The following is a 16,791-nucleotide window of genomic DNA, read 5'->3' as shown; positions in this document are numbered from 1 at the left end:
TTTTTATATGAGGAAATTAGGAGTCAAAAAGTCTCACAAAACTGCAAAAGAGAAGTTGAAGGGATGAATTGCTCTCAATTAAGAATTGAATTACACATTTATGAGGAAATTAGGAGCCAAAAAGTCTAACAAAACTGCAAAAGAGAAGTTGAAGGATGAATTGCTCTCAATTTAGAATTGAATTACACATTTACTAAAAAAGGTACAACCTAACGATTATATATAATTATATATAATAGATTACGATTAAGATTAAGATATGAAAAGGCCAAAGTACATTTAATTTTTTAGAGTGAAAAAGCCAAAGTACATTTAATTTTTTAGAGTCCCCTAATATTTTGTTATAATTAAGATAATATATAATATATATATGATATATGATATGATAAGTAGGATTAGATTAATAAAAGGAAACAATGTAATTTATATTATGTAGTATAGTAGATTAAAAAAGTTAATTGTGTCAAAATGTAAATTAACATTTAATTCAAATTGGGCCGAGATAAGGTTGTGATTCAAATTGGGCCGAGATAATGTTGTGATTCAAATTGGGCTGAGATAATAGCAAATTGTTTTGATTGAAGCTAGGCCGAGCAAAGCCTTTCGTTTGGGCCTAACAAAGCTATTCAATGAGTAAACTGGGCCAGATGAATGGAAGGGTTTTTTGTGTGAATTAAGTAGAGCATTAATTGGCAAAACAATGCCAATTTTAAGATATTTTAAGACTAGGCGGTTTATCATGCAGTGATAAAGCCCACTCAAGATAATAATAACTAATATAGCAATAAATGCAATAAAAATAGTAATATTAAATGAGTAATTAAGACTAAGTCCTACATCGAAGGAAACGCCATGGTGTAGGTCATCCTAGACTCGTTATATTTCGGTTTAGGACTAAGTAGGATCGAATCAATATGGCTTACATGTATGAGTAACATGTGGACACGATTTTCTATCCTTATGAGAGCTTAGAATCGAGTTTTTTGGAGGTGGAGAAGACTGGTGTAGAAAGGCTCGTTGTGTATTGAGCAAGAAGTTGTATTATGCAAAGGTGAGTCAAGATGGTTTTCAATTTCGCATTCGGCGATAGAATGACAATTATATATCGTTTTATAAAGGGAAACGTCCACCTTTTCTAACACACTTTAATCTCACTTGTAGGCATTTTAGATGGTTTGAGTTTGTTTCGGGCCTCAGAACAATGTTTTTTTTTCGTATTTTACAGTATGATTTACTCCCTCCGTCCCTTATCTATCTTCTCACTATTTTTTGACACTATTCACCGGTTAAGAGAATCTTGGGTATATCTCCCAATGTATAAGTAAAAACATAGTCGTGAGTGGTCTTGTTTAATTCGTCTCAATAAATACTTTAATAATATCAAAATCTTAAGATTTTTGGATAAATATATTTAGAGATATGTCCGATACAAAATGCGTCTTGGCAAGTATGAAAAAAGAAGTAGGAAGATAAATAAGGGACGGATGAAGTAGATTATTTTTAGCATTTGAGCTTTTTAATCAATCAAAATTGTTGCTGAATTACGGTTTATCTTTTGAGTTTCGCTCTTACAAACTCGCCATTGTTTGGTGATTAAGTGCTTGTTTGATCATCCATACTTCCTTCTAGGTCATCTTGAATTGTCGCATTAGATAGCATTTGATTAATTATATTATTGGTCCCTAACCTTTTATGACCGTTGAATGATAGTCCTTAATCTTTAAAGGTTTTAGTTTAGTCCCCAATATTTCTAAATTGTTTAAATGTTAGTTCCTATGGTAATTTCTTTTTGACAAAATTCATAAATTAGCCCATGTTTTAAGACGATATAAAAAAAGTTACCTTATATTTAGAAATGTAACAAACTAACAACAATTTTAATAATATCCCAACTTATTTCTTATATTCGTAAAATGGTAAATGCGGTTTTATTCTTTATATATGACAACATCAGATTACAAATTCCTCATTTTCGTGTTATGTATATTTAAGCTTCAATCTTTCTCTTAATAATTGAATTTTACCATCTTAAAGATTATAAAAAAAACATTAACACCTTCCTAAAACTTGTATCATTTTATTATCTTTATCCTTATTGCTTCCTCGGCTACTTCAAATAATATTTGAACATGCATTCTCAAAATTATTAATTTGTATCATTTATTATCTTCAACATGTATTTTATTATCTTTATCATTGAACATGCATTCTCAAATTTATTAACTTGATTTGTAAATCATTATACAATGATACTATGTAACTTATATCGAATAGTTATAATACTTGAGGATGTACATTGTAATTTTAGAACTTGTAATTTTGTTCGATCATTACGCAATATGGAACATTCAATTTTCATAAGCAAAGTATTACACATCGAAGTAAAGAAAGGTCGTTGACCTTTTTTGTTCAAATTTTATTTAATTTGTTAATAGGGTAAAATACAATAAAAGGATTAATTATGTGGTTGATCTCTAATCTGTCTAAACTGTGTAATTGTTAGTTTTTACAATAATATTTTTGCCAAAAGTAATAAAACTACCTATCCTTTCTAAATATAATAAAAATAATATCATATTTCATAGAAAATAAAATGATACAAACTTTAAGAAAATATTAACTTTTTTATAATTTTTAAGAAGTTAAAATACGATTTCTTATAACAAGAAATCGAGGCTCAAAAACATACATGATATTACAATGTGAAAGTTGTGATTTGAGGTTGTTGTATCAAGAATAAACTAAAATGTTCCATTTTATATAGTATAAGAAAATAACATGGAGTATTTTTAAAATTGAAATTAATTTATTGCATGTTTAATGTGATTATTTTTGTTATATTATCCTAGAAAATGGTCTATTTCATAAATTTTTGCAAAAAGAAGTCACTTTAAGGATTAAAACTTAACACTTTAAAAAAATAGGGACTAAACTGAGATTTTAAATATTGATATCTATTATTGAACAATGACAAAAGGTTAGGGACCAATCCTATAGTTAACTTGTGTAATATTTCTAGGTGGGATTTGTGGATGGTGGGTTTTCGTTGTTTGGTGGTTGTGTTTTAATAGGCCAGTAGAAGAATTGCATATCAGTTACAATAATGTGGGGATCTCCATATTAATCTTGTATTAGAAAAAATAGACTCCATCCGTCCCTTAATATAAGACTCGTTTATTTTTTGTGCACTATTCACAGTTCTAGAAAATCTTTCTAATTTCTCTTGATATGTACGATAAAACATAGTCATGTGGGGTATTATTTGATTCGTTTTAATAAATACTTTAACAATATTCAAAATTTATAATTTTTGTTAAATATTTTTATAAATATTTAAGATACAAACATGTCTCATTAAATGGAACGAAAAGAAATGGTGCCATTATGGTCTTTGGGAGTGCAATCCAGCATAGGGAGGTTCAGTGTAGCCTGACATCAGGTCGACACGTGGCATGAGAACCATCCAGAAGTGGGGCCCACACCTTCTCCGCCGTTGGATGATGTATACAATCAAGGCTAAATCCTTGCTTACACGCTAGTTGTTGTTTTTTTCCTTTTGGTTAGTCTTACATGCTACTAGTTGTTCTAGTGAGGCTCAAGCTACAACATATATGACCGTTTGAAACGGTCACTGACGGCTGAGGCTGATTGTTCACCACCAATGCAGTGCAGTGCAGTTCAACAAAACAAAACATAGGCAAATTTAAACACCAAAAACTCTCACTTCACTCTCCTCAATCCCCTTATCAAAATTTGACTTCATATTAATATTATACTCCCTATTTAGTACAGTTTTTAAACTTTTTTTCTTTTTCTCTTCTTCCTATGATTGTTCACTTCAGACTTTCAGTAATGGAGCAGAGAAAAAAGCAAAGCCCACCCACTGAGTTAATACTCTATAAATACCTTTGTCCTCCATTTCCCCTCTTCTCTGCTACTAAAACCTCTCACTTTCATCTCCAATGGCTCCATTGCTCCTCATTGCTCTCTTCCTCGGCCTGACCGGTTATTCAAGTAAGCAACATCTCGCTCTCGCTTTTCTTTCTCTCTTCTAGTGGCTAACAATCTATTTTCTTCCAAATGAATTAGGTGCACATATTGCGTATGTAAAGATGAGGTATCACAAGATTATTTGCAGAATAATATAGACTTCGCATGCGGAGCTGGAGCTGACTGTACACCCATTCTTCAGAATGGAGTGTGTTATCAGCCGAATACAGTAAAATCACACTGTGATTATGCTGTCAACAGTTACTACAGAAGAAAGGACAAGTTACTGGAAGCTGTGATTTCTCTGGAACAGCTACTGTAACTTCTACCCCTCCCCACCAGTAAGTCTCTGTTTTCACCCTAAATCATTTACCATACACATACAACCCTTTCAACCTTCGTTTGATCTTCTCGCAGATGTTGTATCTACTTGCACATACCCTGCAACCACGAGGTGTGTTTTAAATTTCTTCTTCTTTATGTTTTCTGGTTAATCTTCCAACTAAAAGCGCTGCTGCATTGTCAACCATTCAAGAAATCTTTATGTGAAAAGTTATTGCTTGCTTGGGAAAGGGTGTGAATTATTTAAATATTATGCCCCTTTTTGAATAGGAGTAATAATTTGTCAATAACACCAAACCATCATCTTAAATTGGTTTTAAGCTATTAAACCGGGTATTTGTTAGATGTCGTGGATATAATTTATACCACACTAGTACTGTACAAGCTTTGTGATTGGGTTGAGTTTTGGTTTGCGATTCATACAGCTCAGCAACAACTGGCACAGGCTCACAGTACAGTAGCAGTAGCATGGGACCCAGTAGCATGAGTCCAGCTGGAAGCTCAAGCCCTCGTCTGCCTAGTCAGCATGCCAGTTGTCTTGTTGTAACAGCTCTACTTGTGGCTTTATCATGGGCTTGACAAATCAGTAATAGGGGGGTTGGTTAAGAGACGTGGTAGTGTTAAGGTAAATAATGGTGGTAGGAAATTTGCTCATCTTCTTTCTTGGATGCTAGAAATTTGCTGATTTTATTAATGAGGCTGAAATTCAGTAAACAATGGTGGTTCTTGTTTGTTCGCCCTGCTGTATTTCATGCAGAGGACCAGAGATGGATATTATGGTCACAGAGTACCCCATTTTAATTTCTCTAGATTTTATGTACGACTTATTCATTTTAGTTTTCACTGACCATTTTTGTTAACGTGCAAGTTAACTAAGTAAGTGCATACCACAGCCAAACAAATAAGGTTCTTATTTCACTATCACTAGTACCTTAATCTTCAACCCAAGCAAACCACCCCACAATTTCTAGGCACACCAAGCACCAAATTATCCCTTATAAATAGATCATTTTGAAAAAGCGGTTATAACTCTTTGGTTTTTCATGCAAAATACTTATTGATATACATTTGTATCGTTAATATCTATTATTATGTGTTTGTATAAATTATAAAAAAATTATATTATTATAGTACTCATGGAGACGAATCAAACAAGACCCCACATAACTATGTTTTTCTTATATATTAGTAAGAATCTAGAAAATAAACTCCGACCGTGAATAGTGCCAAAACAACTATATTATGGGATGGAGGGAGTAGAAAATACTCCATCCGGATACAAATACATGTCTTTAGACAAAAATTCATACAAATTAAGGTAAAATTTTACTTCCCTAAATAGTCCTAGTAAAGAGTATTGAAAATGTAAAAAGATAAATAAACTAGCTTTAAAATAATGATTGTATAGGGGTAAATATGGTAAAAGTAAGAAAAAGTTGGTAAAATGACACGTATTTGTATCTAAGAAAAGTGATATAAAATGACATGTACTTGTATCCAGAGGGAGTACAATTGTAACAGTGATAGTCAAACATCATTTTTTTTTCATTCCAAAAACCTTTTTAATAATTACAAATGTCATTGCAATGCCTCAACCAAACAAACCCTTAATTATGGGTGGGGAATAGTTCAGTATGTTGTGGGCTTATTCCAACTAATAGAGGAATAATCATTTTTGTCACAATGTATATTCTATCTATGACTGTATAAAATTTATGCAAATTAAGGGCTTGTTCTGCATGGAGTAGCAATGCGGTTGGACATACAAATATTAGATGTTTATAAAGAAGGTAGAGATACAAATTTGGCAAGTTAAATGAACTGTAAGCATGATGAGTAATTCATGTATAAGGCCATTAGGAAGTCGAGTGTCTGGATTTAGCATAGTGGGGCTGAAATAGCACGTGAGTATGACATGGCATTGATTCAAATACTAGATTGTCAGGCACAACACATAATTAAGTTTGGTAGAATTTCCACCAACTCACCCGAATCAAATAATCATAATGATCAGGTTGGTGGTGTGTTCTGATCCAAATCCACACGTCCAGTTTATACCTGTCAGATTGCTGTAAATATATACAGTTCAGTTCAGATTGCTGTCCACTTATTAACATCACATACAAGACTCACACTTGCTCTCTTCAGCAAACTTTTTATTAAATCAGCAATAATTCTTGGTTTTTCAAGATGAGGTATGTGCCCACAGTCTGAAAGTTGTCGTACAGTTGCATTTTGCAGCTCACAATGTAATCTCTGCAATTTTGGGTTATCAGTTTATGCTTCAACGTAACTACAGATTGATCAAGTTAATAAATGTACTTACTACAGCATTTTTGTAGCTGGTAATCTGATCATTCTCACCCCGTATGATCAAACACTTTTGCTTCACCTGAAAGATCAGTTAGAAATATCAAGATCACCCATTCCTCATTCAAATTTGATTATCAGCCAAGGAAGCTTCCACATTCAATTAAATATATATGCTTTTCCGCTTACCTGTTTAATGAGGGGAGCAACATTATATCCCCCGCTTGACATGAAAATTTATAGTCACATCCTCCCACCATGGCATTAGACAATGCAACCGACTTACCTGGTAAAGACCTCAAATTAGAATCTTTTGTAGTAGTAAATACTGATTTTAAATTTGCACAAGGATGCATATTCTTACATTCATCCTATCCACACAGGCACTGAAGGATAAATTATTGAAAGCCGCGATATTCATACACAAACGCAGAACGACACTCTTCAATAAAGCGACCTGCGATCCATAAAAAAAAATCATGTATTATTGCTTGCGAGTATACATTCTTGTATGCCCTGTAGAATAGTGCTCATTCAGATGAACAGGAAATACGTTCAAATTTTTGATACTGACATCCCACTTCCATATTAATTTGAGCAAAATGCTAGTAGAGAAATTGTAAATCAATTTTATTTTATCTTCTAAAAGAAAAAAGGATCTAAATTACGTATTCAACAAGAAAAAATAATGAAGCATCTAAGAAGGGGATGATGGCAAAATGAGAAGACAAAAGCTACACTTACTCCAGCATAAGCAACCGGTCTGGGCAAAATTGCCCTCGTTCCTGTACCTTCTTCATAAACACTTCCACAAATGAAAATTAACTTGCTCACCTAATAATATAAAAGAAAATAAAAAATCTCCATCAAAAATAACAAGCTAACAATTTATTTCTAATGGTAGGTCCAGCTAAACTGTCCATGGTATTAAACCCTAAACCACTAGAACACCCACATACTCTTTTCTATTGATAATAGAAATAATTGATGCTTACAAACTGAGATGATTAGGCTTTAAATGCTAAGTAGGAATGAGATAATTAGGATTTAAATACTCAACTAGGAACAATCCACAACTTCCACAAACTCATACTAACTCGGTAACCCACTACTTCTAACTTAACTGACTGCACTAACTCCGTGCACAATAAATATACTTAACATGAATTTCTAAAGCTGACTCCTAACTTAATAACAAGAAACACAAAGAAATACTGAATCTACAGAATAGCTAATCTGATTTTGCAGAAATTGTATTCGTATCACATTCATATAATATGCATCTTACAGCTTCTGGATGGTTCACTGCAAAGTCAATTGCAACAGCTGCACCAAGGCTTGATCCAACAACCACCATTGGTCTCTTGATGTAAGTTCTCCAAAGCTGAAGTACACAGATAATAACATAGAAATGAAGTCAAAATCGGCTGACAGAAAAGGTAAAATCAGGAAGCCTAATCTAGACAATTATAAATGTAAGAGACTGACTTTTGACAAAGACATGTGTATATATGTCAATAGTCAATGGTAAAAACAAGATTAGTTAAAATTTATTTCCTCCATGTTTGTACTGCAATAAAAAGCATGGTACTTATAGGTTACAGAGGATCGAATTACCTCATAAAGGTGATCACGCTTGGATGCAACATCAAGGATGCAACCTTTTCTGTTATGCAATAATTCCAGATTAAACTTTAAGGAAAGCCATGTGAAGCTCAGTAAGTAGCACATACCTACATCAGAGAAACCCCACCCGAGTATATCAATGGCCCAGCTCTCCAGACCATCCTTCTCTAGCAAGGGGTGCACATATCTCCATTCTAAGCAAGAGCTAGAAACAAATATAATTGTATCAAATACCATTATTTCCTGACGACTTCCTAGACTGGCTAGCTTAACTATAACTATTTCTACTTTTGCTGTTGAGTTTATGTTATAATGAAACTACAAGGTTTGGATCGTAGTTATTCCTCAATAGAGCATGCAATATTTCCTTTACACCTTAGAGTCTCCAAAAGTAAAATAGTTTATTTAAATTTTATTTTCTTCTTTTGCCTTTTATTTCCCCTTTTTCACTGTTAGTCACTGAAATAATTGATGAAGTGTTATTTCATTTGCATATACATGTCAGATTGGTAAAGCAAATCTATAGTTTTATGTACTCAAGGCTGACAGTAGCAAGAACAATCTTTGGAAGAACCTATAATAGTATTACAATTATTATAAACAAGATGTTGTAATATATTATAAACAAAACTAACCTATCAAATCCATGGAGGAGAACAATAGGATCTGTCTTTCCCTGTATTAATGGCCTTATACAACTACTCATAATACAGCTCTCTGAACTAGAAACCTGCCATATTGACCAAGAACGCATCATTCTTCATTCAAACGTGGTGCTAAGTCAGACATCAACATCAAGAAGACACCCAAGTGGCTAGTGCAATTCTGAGATATCACTCTCAACTAAAGTTTCAACAGACTATAATTCCCTTAAATTGAGTGCCAACAGAGGCCAAAGTACCTATTTACCTACAATCTCTACCTGTTAAGCTGATAGAAGTTCTTTTCATCTAAGAAGGATAATGTTCAAGTTTGACTCTGCACGTGATATATTAGGATCTTCATCAAGGAAAAAAGTAAAGTCACCATGCTTTAGGTCCTTTCAAAAATGATAAACATCAGGTAGTTAGAATGGTGATTTTGTCATGTGGTCATAATTTCTGAATATTGCAAAACCAGTGTCAAATGTCAACTTATTATTTGCATGTTCCATGGCATTCTCTTCAACCATAAAACTGAAATCATCAACCTAACCACAGAAAAGCCCTAATTAGAAGCATTTGCAATCCATACTCACAACATGCAACAACAAATTCAAGCCACATTGCGAATTCACTAACTATTAAACCCTACTACCGACCACGAACGTATTGCAACACAGGCAGCATGAATGATTGATGAAACAGAATTAAAAGCAGATTTTACCGGAACAGGGATCCTCTGAATCCTCTTGGCAAATTTAATGGCGTGGTAGTCTTTGATTTTCTGGACCTCTTTGGGAAGAAACGGGGGAAAGCCGGCGGGAATGGTCCCGAAGCGGCGGTCTGAATTAAAATCGGCCGGAGACGCGGAGCAGAGGAGCGGTGATCGGCGGCAAGGGGCAAGAGAAGCAAGCATTGTCGGCGAGCTGAAGGAGATCAAATATCAAAATGCTTTTGGAACGTGGTTACTATGAAGAACATGAAAAAATGTTTTATTTGTTGGCGAAAACGACAGTGTTTCTGCGTCATTCAAGGTGATGGAGATGGACCCATCCATATTGATATTGGTCCTAACTCGTAAATGTCACAGGGTGTATAACATGTGTTTTGCTACAAGAAGACTTTGAAAGTCAAGTAACTATTAAAAAATGGTGCGGAGTATCGACATGTGAACTTGTGCAGACATGTTCGTGCTAATTTTTTTATATGTTAGAATCATAGGAGTATATTCTTTATAATGAGTAGGTGAATACTAGTTTGAAACGTTGATTTATATCCATTCTACCGTTCACATTTCCATCTTTTTTCATAGATTTAATTCAAAGTCAGGGGTAATTTCGTCTTTATCACTCATATATCATCATCTATCCTTCATCTGCTCTCTCCAATGTGGAATTTCTTCTCCTCTTTCTTCTCATCGTCGCCCTCCATTGTTGCCATCCTCTATACCTTGAACACTGCAACCCGATGATGTCTTTGTTGTCACCTCTTCCCCCGATGGAATCTCCCCTCCTCAAATTCTATGTCGCCGCTTTACCCTCAGAGTCGTTGAGTAGAAGAAAAAAGAACAGGTTGTACCTAGGATTTCGATTTTGGGGATAATCTTACCCTTTCTTGCGGAAGCAAGAAGATTAGGATGAAAATCGAGTAGGATACGGTCTTCTTCCTCTTTAATCATTTCCGTCTATGGTGCAGATTGGTTCGATTGTACAGATTGGTGAAATTGTGTTTGGAGCGCTATGGAAATGAACAAGTAGTATGTGAATTGACTTATGTTTTCTTAATTAGAATGTTAAAAGAAGTTATGTCTAATGTTTGTGTCATGACATATTCTTTTGTGGTGGTGAATTTTCTATGTATGTGTTTTTTACTTAAGATTCTATCAACGGTTTAAGGGAAACTCAACCATATACATCATATCCTCTCAACACCACCACATGTCTTTATCACAAGTGCACTTTCTGATAGGATTCTAGCAGTAACACTATGTTTGTTTAATACTTATTACTATCATTATTATTCAGTAAGCAGGAGTCAAATCAGCAAATTACGTGAAAAGCATTTCAATTAATTCCATAGTAGTGCTAAGAGTCAGTTAAGTTAGAAGTAACGGGTTCCTTCTGATTATTCTAGTCCTTGTTCATTATTTAAGGTCTTATGAATTCAGATTGTAATGAGTCAGTTAAGATAGATGTTTCAGAGTTTTTTGTTTCTACAAAATTGTATGTAAGGGTCTCTATTTCTTCTTTCTATCATTACATGCAATGAGTACATGTAAGACATTTTCTTCTAGAATGCATGGAGAGTTTGCTGAGTGGAGTAAACAAATTCCTATAACAATTGTCCTACTTTACTGCTTGTAGTTTTGGGGGCGAAATACAAGTGAAGATGTGGGTGACATAGCAACAACTTTATCCTCATTAAGTACTGAGATGGACATCAGCATCCTTTACGGTCTAGACCCAAAGAATATGCATCGTCTGGTATCAGTGGTATGTATCTTATTTCTGTCAAAAGTGGTTTTCTATTCAACTGGATATGAGAATTGTATTGACATTACGTAAAGGGAACTTCATTTTTTCTGATTTTTTTTTTATAAAAATGGCTCTAGGTGGATGAGTGGGATGTTAAAATAAGTAAAAATAATTATAATGGAAGTAACTGAAATTTGACATTCCTAGCTTGAGTTGAATGGAAGGGGACTTATCTTGTGAGAACTTGGGTAGTCAGACAATTAACTCTGGCTCAACACCTATGATCACTGATATTATGTTGAAATTCTGTCCCATAGGTGTGCTATTATGGGCAGCATTACCGTTGCTTTGCTTATAGCCAAGAGTCTAAAGAGTGGATTATGTTTGATGACAAAACAGTCAAGGTATTCACTCGCTCACATTATGATTTTTACATCTCCTCCTTCACTTACAAATTGATGCATGGATTTTGATGATGATGGTTTATAGGTAACTGGGAGGTGGGAGGATGTGATTGCAAAATGTGGAAGTAGGCGCTTGCAACCTCAATTGCTTTTCTTTGAAGTTGTAATCTAGTCTGCTTATAATATACAACCTTGAATCTGCTGCTGTTGCTTCAATCCTGGCAGTTGGTATTGGAAGTGGCAATAAAAGTTTAGACAGTTTTGGTAGGAAATACATACAACTCATTCGAGAAATTTTGTTACCTCAAGAGAGTTCTAGTCAAATGGATGGATGGTGCATGGTTGGAATGCTGGTATAAATCAAAATCTGTGGATTCAAAAGAATAAAGCTATTCGAGTAATAATTGTTAGGGTGTTTTGAAATTTTGGTCACAGGGCTAAAGGAAAAAATGGTAGCTATTGTGAAATTTGGCTTTGACTTTCCGTGAACTCTTTTTTACCCCTAGTCTAGTTGATAGAGAGTCGTATAGTCGTACTATTAAACTGGGTCATTCTATTGAATGTTGCAAAACCAAATATAAATGTTGTGGTTAGTATTATGAATCAAGTTTCAGTAACAAAATTTTGACTCTCTCTCTCCCTTAAAGAGCTCATGGTTTTAGGTATGCCTAAACAACTAGAAGAAGTAACCGCAACCGTTGAGAGAAGTTCCTAGTAATTACCAATGTTTAAGCACGCCTGTCCACGTCCTTTATGTTTGTTATTTGATCCTCTTATGCTTCGTACTCTTGATTTTAGGAACCTTCAATACAAATTTATAAGCCTTCAATATAAATTTATGAACCACGGACTGAAATGAAAAAGCATATGAATCCGCAGTATAAATTTTATTACAAAAAAATTATGAACCTTCAATACAATTTTATGAACCTTCAATATAAATTTATGAACCATCAATACAAATTTATGAACCTTCAATATAAAATTCATGAATGTGTTGTAGTCATGATCTTGAAGAGACGTAAATCTCCAATGGAAGTTTATGAAGGAAATTCAAGAACCGTAAATATAAAATCCATGAACCTTTAATACATTTTGTGAACCTTCAATATAATTTTATGAACATCTAATCTTGTGCAAATGAACTTACTATGGGAATTCATGAACCGCAAAAATAAATGTATGATATAGAAATTCATGTACCATCAATAGAAATTCATGAATAACATGAATCTTCAATACAATTTTATGAACCTTCTATATAAATTTTGTGCGGTCAAAGTATTATATACAATCATCTTTTGAGGACCTTTTTTGCATGGTATGAACCTTCAGTACATATTTATGAACCTTCAATACAAATTTTTGAACCTTCAATATACCTTTAATATAAATTTATGAATCTTTAATAATAATTCATGATCCTATAATATAAAATGCATGAAACTCTCATGAACATTAAAAAGACGAAAACTTTCAATGGAATTTTGTGAAATAATTTAATGAACCTTCAAAAATATTTATGAGCCTTTCAATAAAAATTTATGAATCTAAAATAGAAAACTCATGACCCACAACAAAAAAAACGATCATGGAAAAAGATATCATGCACATCTAAAAGCAAACTCACGAGCTTGAAGAGACGTGAATCTCCAACGGAATTTTGTAAAAGAAATTCATGAACCGCTAAAACCTTAATAGAAACTTATGTACCGCCAATTTAAATTTATGAACCTTTAATAAAAAATTTATGTACTGTCAATATAAACTTATGAACCTTTAATAGAAATTTATGTACCGTCAATTTAAATTTATGAACCTTTAATTGAAATTTATGTACCTTCAATATAAACTTGCTTACTATGTTATACATCCCAAAAAGAACCCATGAACTTGAAAACATATGAACCTTCAATATAATTTATGAACCTTCAATACAATTTTATGAACCTTCAATACAATTTTATGAACCGTTAATACAATTTTATGAACCTTCAATACCATTTTATGAATCTTCAATACAATTTGCTTACTATGTTTGACTTCCAAAAGGAACCCATGAACTTGAAAATATATGAACCTTCAATACAATTTTATGAACCTTCAACATAATTATATGAACCTTCAATTTAAATTCATGAATTATGAAAGAGTTGTACTGCAATTGAAAAATCACGAACAAAAAAGACTTGAACCTACAATAAATTCAACACCACAAGATAACTCGGTTTGTTGTTATAAAATTGGACTTTTTTTTATAAATGCAGGATAAACAGAATTTGCTTATTGTGTTAACTCCATTGACTTTGTAAGGTTGGGCATAATCGTGGACTGAAATGAAAAAGCTTATAAATCCGCAGTATAAATTTTATTACAGAAAATTTACGAACTTTCAATACAAATTTATGAACCTTGAATACAAATTTATGAACCTTCATACAAACTTATTATAGAAAATTCATGGACCGAAATAAATATCATAAACATTCAAATGAAAATTATGAGCAAAAAAGACACGAGTCTCCAATGAATTTTACTAAAGAAAATTTATGAACCTTGAATACATATTTATGAACCTTGAATATAACTTTATGAACCTAAATAGAAAACTCATGACCCACAAAAAAATTTCATAAATCTGTAAATAAGTGAGTAAGTACATAAAAAAAACTCATGAACTTGAAAATTCATGAACCAACAATATAAATTTCTGAACCTTTAATAGAAATTCATTTTACCACCAATTTAAATTTCTGAACCTTTAATAAAAATTCATGTACTGCCAATATATAGATCTAGACCTTTAATAGAAATTCCTGTACTGCAAATATAAGTTTATGAACCTTTAATAGAAATTTATGTACCGCCAATATAAATTTATGAACCTTTAATAGAAATTTATGTACTGCTAATGTAAATTTATAAACCTGTAACAGAAATTTATGTACCGCTAATGTAAATTTATGAACCTTTCATAGAAATTTATGTACTGTCAATATAAACTTATGTATAAAGCTCGTAGCCCATAATAAAAAAAACCCCTTACAAACTGTCTGAATTTAGGTAGAATTTTTATAAGGAATCTCTTGAACTCACATTTTTGTCTTTTTTGTAAGAAGTAAAGAATTCACTAAACAATTCAAGATTTTTCTACTTGACTGAATTTTTTCTTCTAATTTATTAATATTTTATGGCAAGTTTAAAGTATTTTTTGAAAATTTATTAGTTTTAGATAATAGGTTCATGAATTTTTACTGTGTGTTCATGAAGTTATATTACGGGTTCATAAGTTTTTTTTAATTGAATTAATATTTTTTATATAATTTTATGATTTTTGTAGTTTGTCGTTTTTGTTTCTAATTTGTTAATTTTTCATAATAGAATTTTAGATTAATGAATTTTATTATAGAAAATTTACAAACCTTCAATACAAATTTGTGAACCTTCAATACAAATTTATGAACCTTGAATATAAATTGGCGTTTTTGCACGGAACCACCCCTTATATGGCCGAATTTGCGAGGAACCACCCCTTATATCGAAAATTATTCCGAACCACCCAAATTTCACATTTTTCTTACCCGAAGCCACCCCACCCTAACTTCTGTTAGATTTTCCATCCATTTGTGCGAAATATCCATTTTACCCCTGACATACTTTATTAATTGCAAAAAAACCCTAAAATCTATACCCCTATCTCTTATATCATGAAAATTCAACTTCTCACATTTTTTAAGTTAACTTTAACTTGTGTGAAATAATTATTAAAATAAAATACAATTTTAATACCTTTCAAAATAACAAATAAATCAAGGTTTTCATAGTTTTTTCCCCAAGCTTAAAAAAATAAATAAAAAACAGCTCCAAGAACACGAAGGAGAAATGCTCTTCCTCGTTCCCAAATTCTCTTCTTTACTATCTTCTTCGCCCAAATTTCTGGGCTCTTCTTCATGCTCTTCCTCTTCTTCACCCAAATTTCTGTGCTTCCATTCGATTCGATTTTATGGGCAAGGTATCATCGTCGCTTCAACAATCGACAACCATTCTTCAAGAATCGATTGCGAAGGAGAAGGACGTTGTTGTTCTTCAAAAATCGCTCCTCTTTCTTCAAAAATTGGACGCCTCTGCTAAGCAGAACGAAGAACACGAATATTTAGGGTTCAAAGTATCTCCTCAGATCTCACCAAATCGAGCTCAGCGACGAAGAACACGAAGAATCCAATTGGTGAGATTCTTCGTGTTCTTCGTTCTCTCAGCAAACCGAGCTCCTCTTCGTGTTCTTCGTGTTCTTCGTTCTCTCAGCAAACCGAATTTCAATGGTGAGATTCTTCGTGTTCTTCGTTCTCTCAGCAAACCGAGCTCAGTAATAAGAAAATTGGATTTTCTGTTCGAAGTATCTCCTCAGATCTCACCAAACCGAGCTCAATAATCAAATCCGTAGAACACGAAGAAGCCTCTGCGAGAGACGAAGAACACGAAGATTACCATTGAAATTGAACGCCTCTGTGAGAGAACGCCTCTGCAAGAACACGAAGATTATCATTGAAATTGAACGCCTCTGCGAGAGAACGAAGAACACGAAGAAGCCAACACCTCTTCGACATGAAATTGAACGCCTCACCACCAAAACCTAATTCAAAAACGAAGAACAGATATTCAAAGGCAGTCACTGACAGAGATTCAAACAAACCCTAACTGAAGTGATGAGTATGAGGATTTGAAGAACAGAGGGTGGGTGAAACGAATTAAAATTTATTCCTTCATTCATTTTTATGTCTTCTCGCTTGAACAAAAAACAAAGGCATTCGATTCAATTTCTGGGTTCTCCTTGTTCCAGATACGAACACAACCCTGCAAATTTTCTGGACTACTATTTTGTTCCTAGACAATCAACGTCTTCAATAGCAAAGGGTAGAAAAGAAATTAAAATTATAATTTTAGCTAAATAATAAGGGTATTTTGTCATTTCACCCATATTAATAGAAATATTGACGGAATCCGTCC

At 33.1% G+C, this 16,791-nt stretch overlaps 1 protein-coding gene across 1 annotated transcript; it reads right to left on the bottom strand.

The window, feature by feature from the left end:
• Positions 1–5,242: 5,242 nt before the first annotated feature.
• Positions 5,243–9,825, bottom strand: LOC141250898 (uncharacterized). Its single transcript, XM_073670154.1, is given in 13 exon segments — positions 5,243–5,299; positions 6,321–6,401; positions 6,466–6,588; positions 6,659–6,724; positions 6,832–6,876; positions 6,878–6,928; positions 7,007–7,099; positions 7,387–7,476; positions 7,931–8,026; positions 8,260–8,308; positions 8,372–8,473; positions 8,904–8,998; positions 9,634–9,825. Coding segments are annotated over 13 exon segments (1,140 nt in total).
• Between the last annotated feature and the right edge of the window lie 6,966 nt (positions 9,826–16,791).

The sequence above is a fragment of the Phyllobates terribilis genome, unplaced genomic scaffold (assembly GCF_046119375.1).
Source record: "Phyllobates terribilis strain yellow unplaced genomic scaffold, ASM4611937v1 Scaffold_6340__1_contigs__length_45175, whole genome shotgun sequence".
Taxonomy (NCBI): Eukaryota; Metazoa; Chordata; class Amphibia; order Anura; family Dendrobatidae; genus Phyllobates; species Phyllobates terribilis.
Note: the sequence above shows the minus strand (reverse complement) of the source record. Positions and strands in the feature narration are given on the sequence as shown.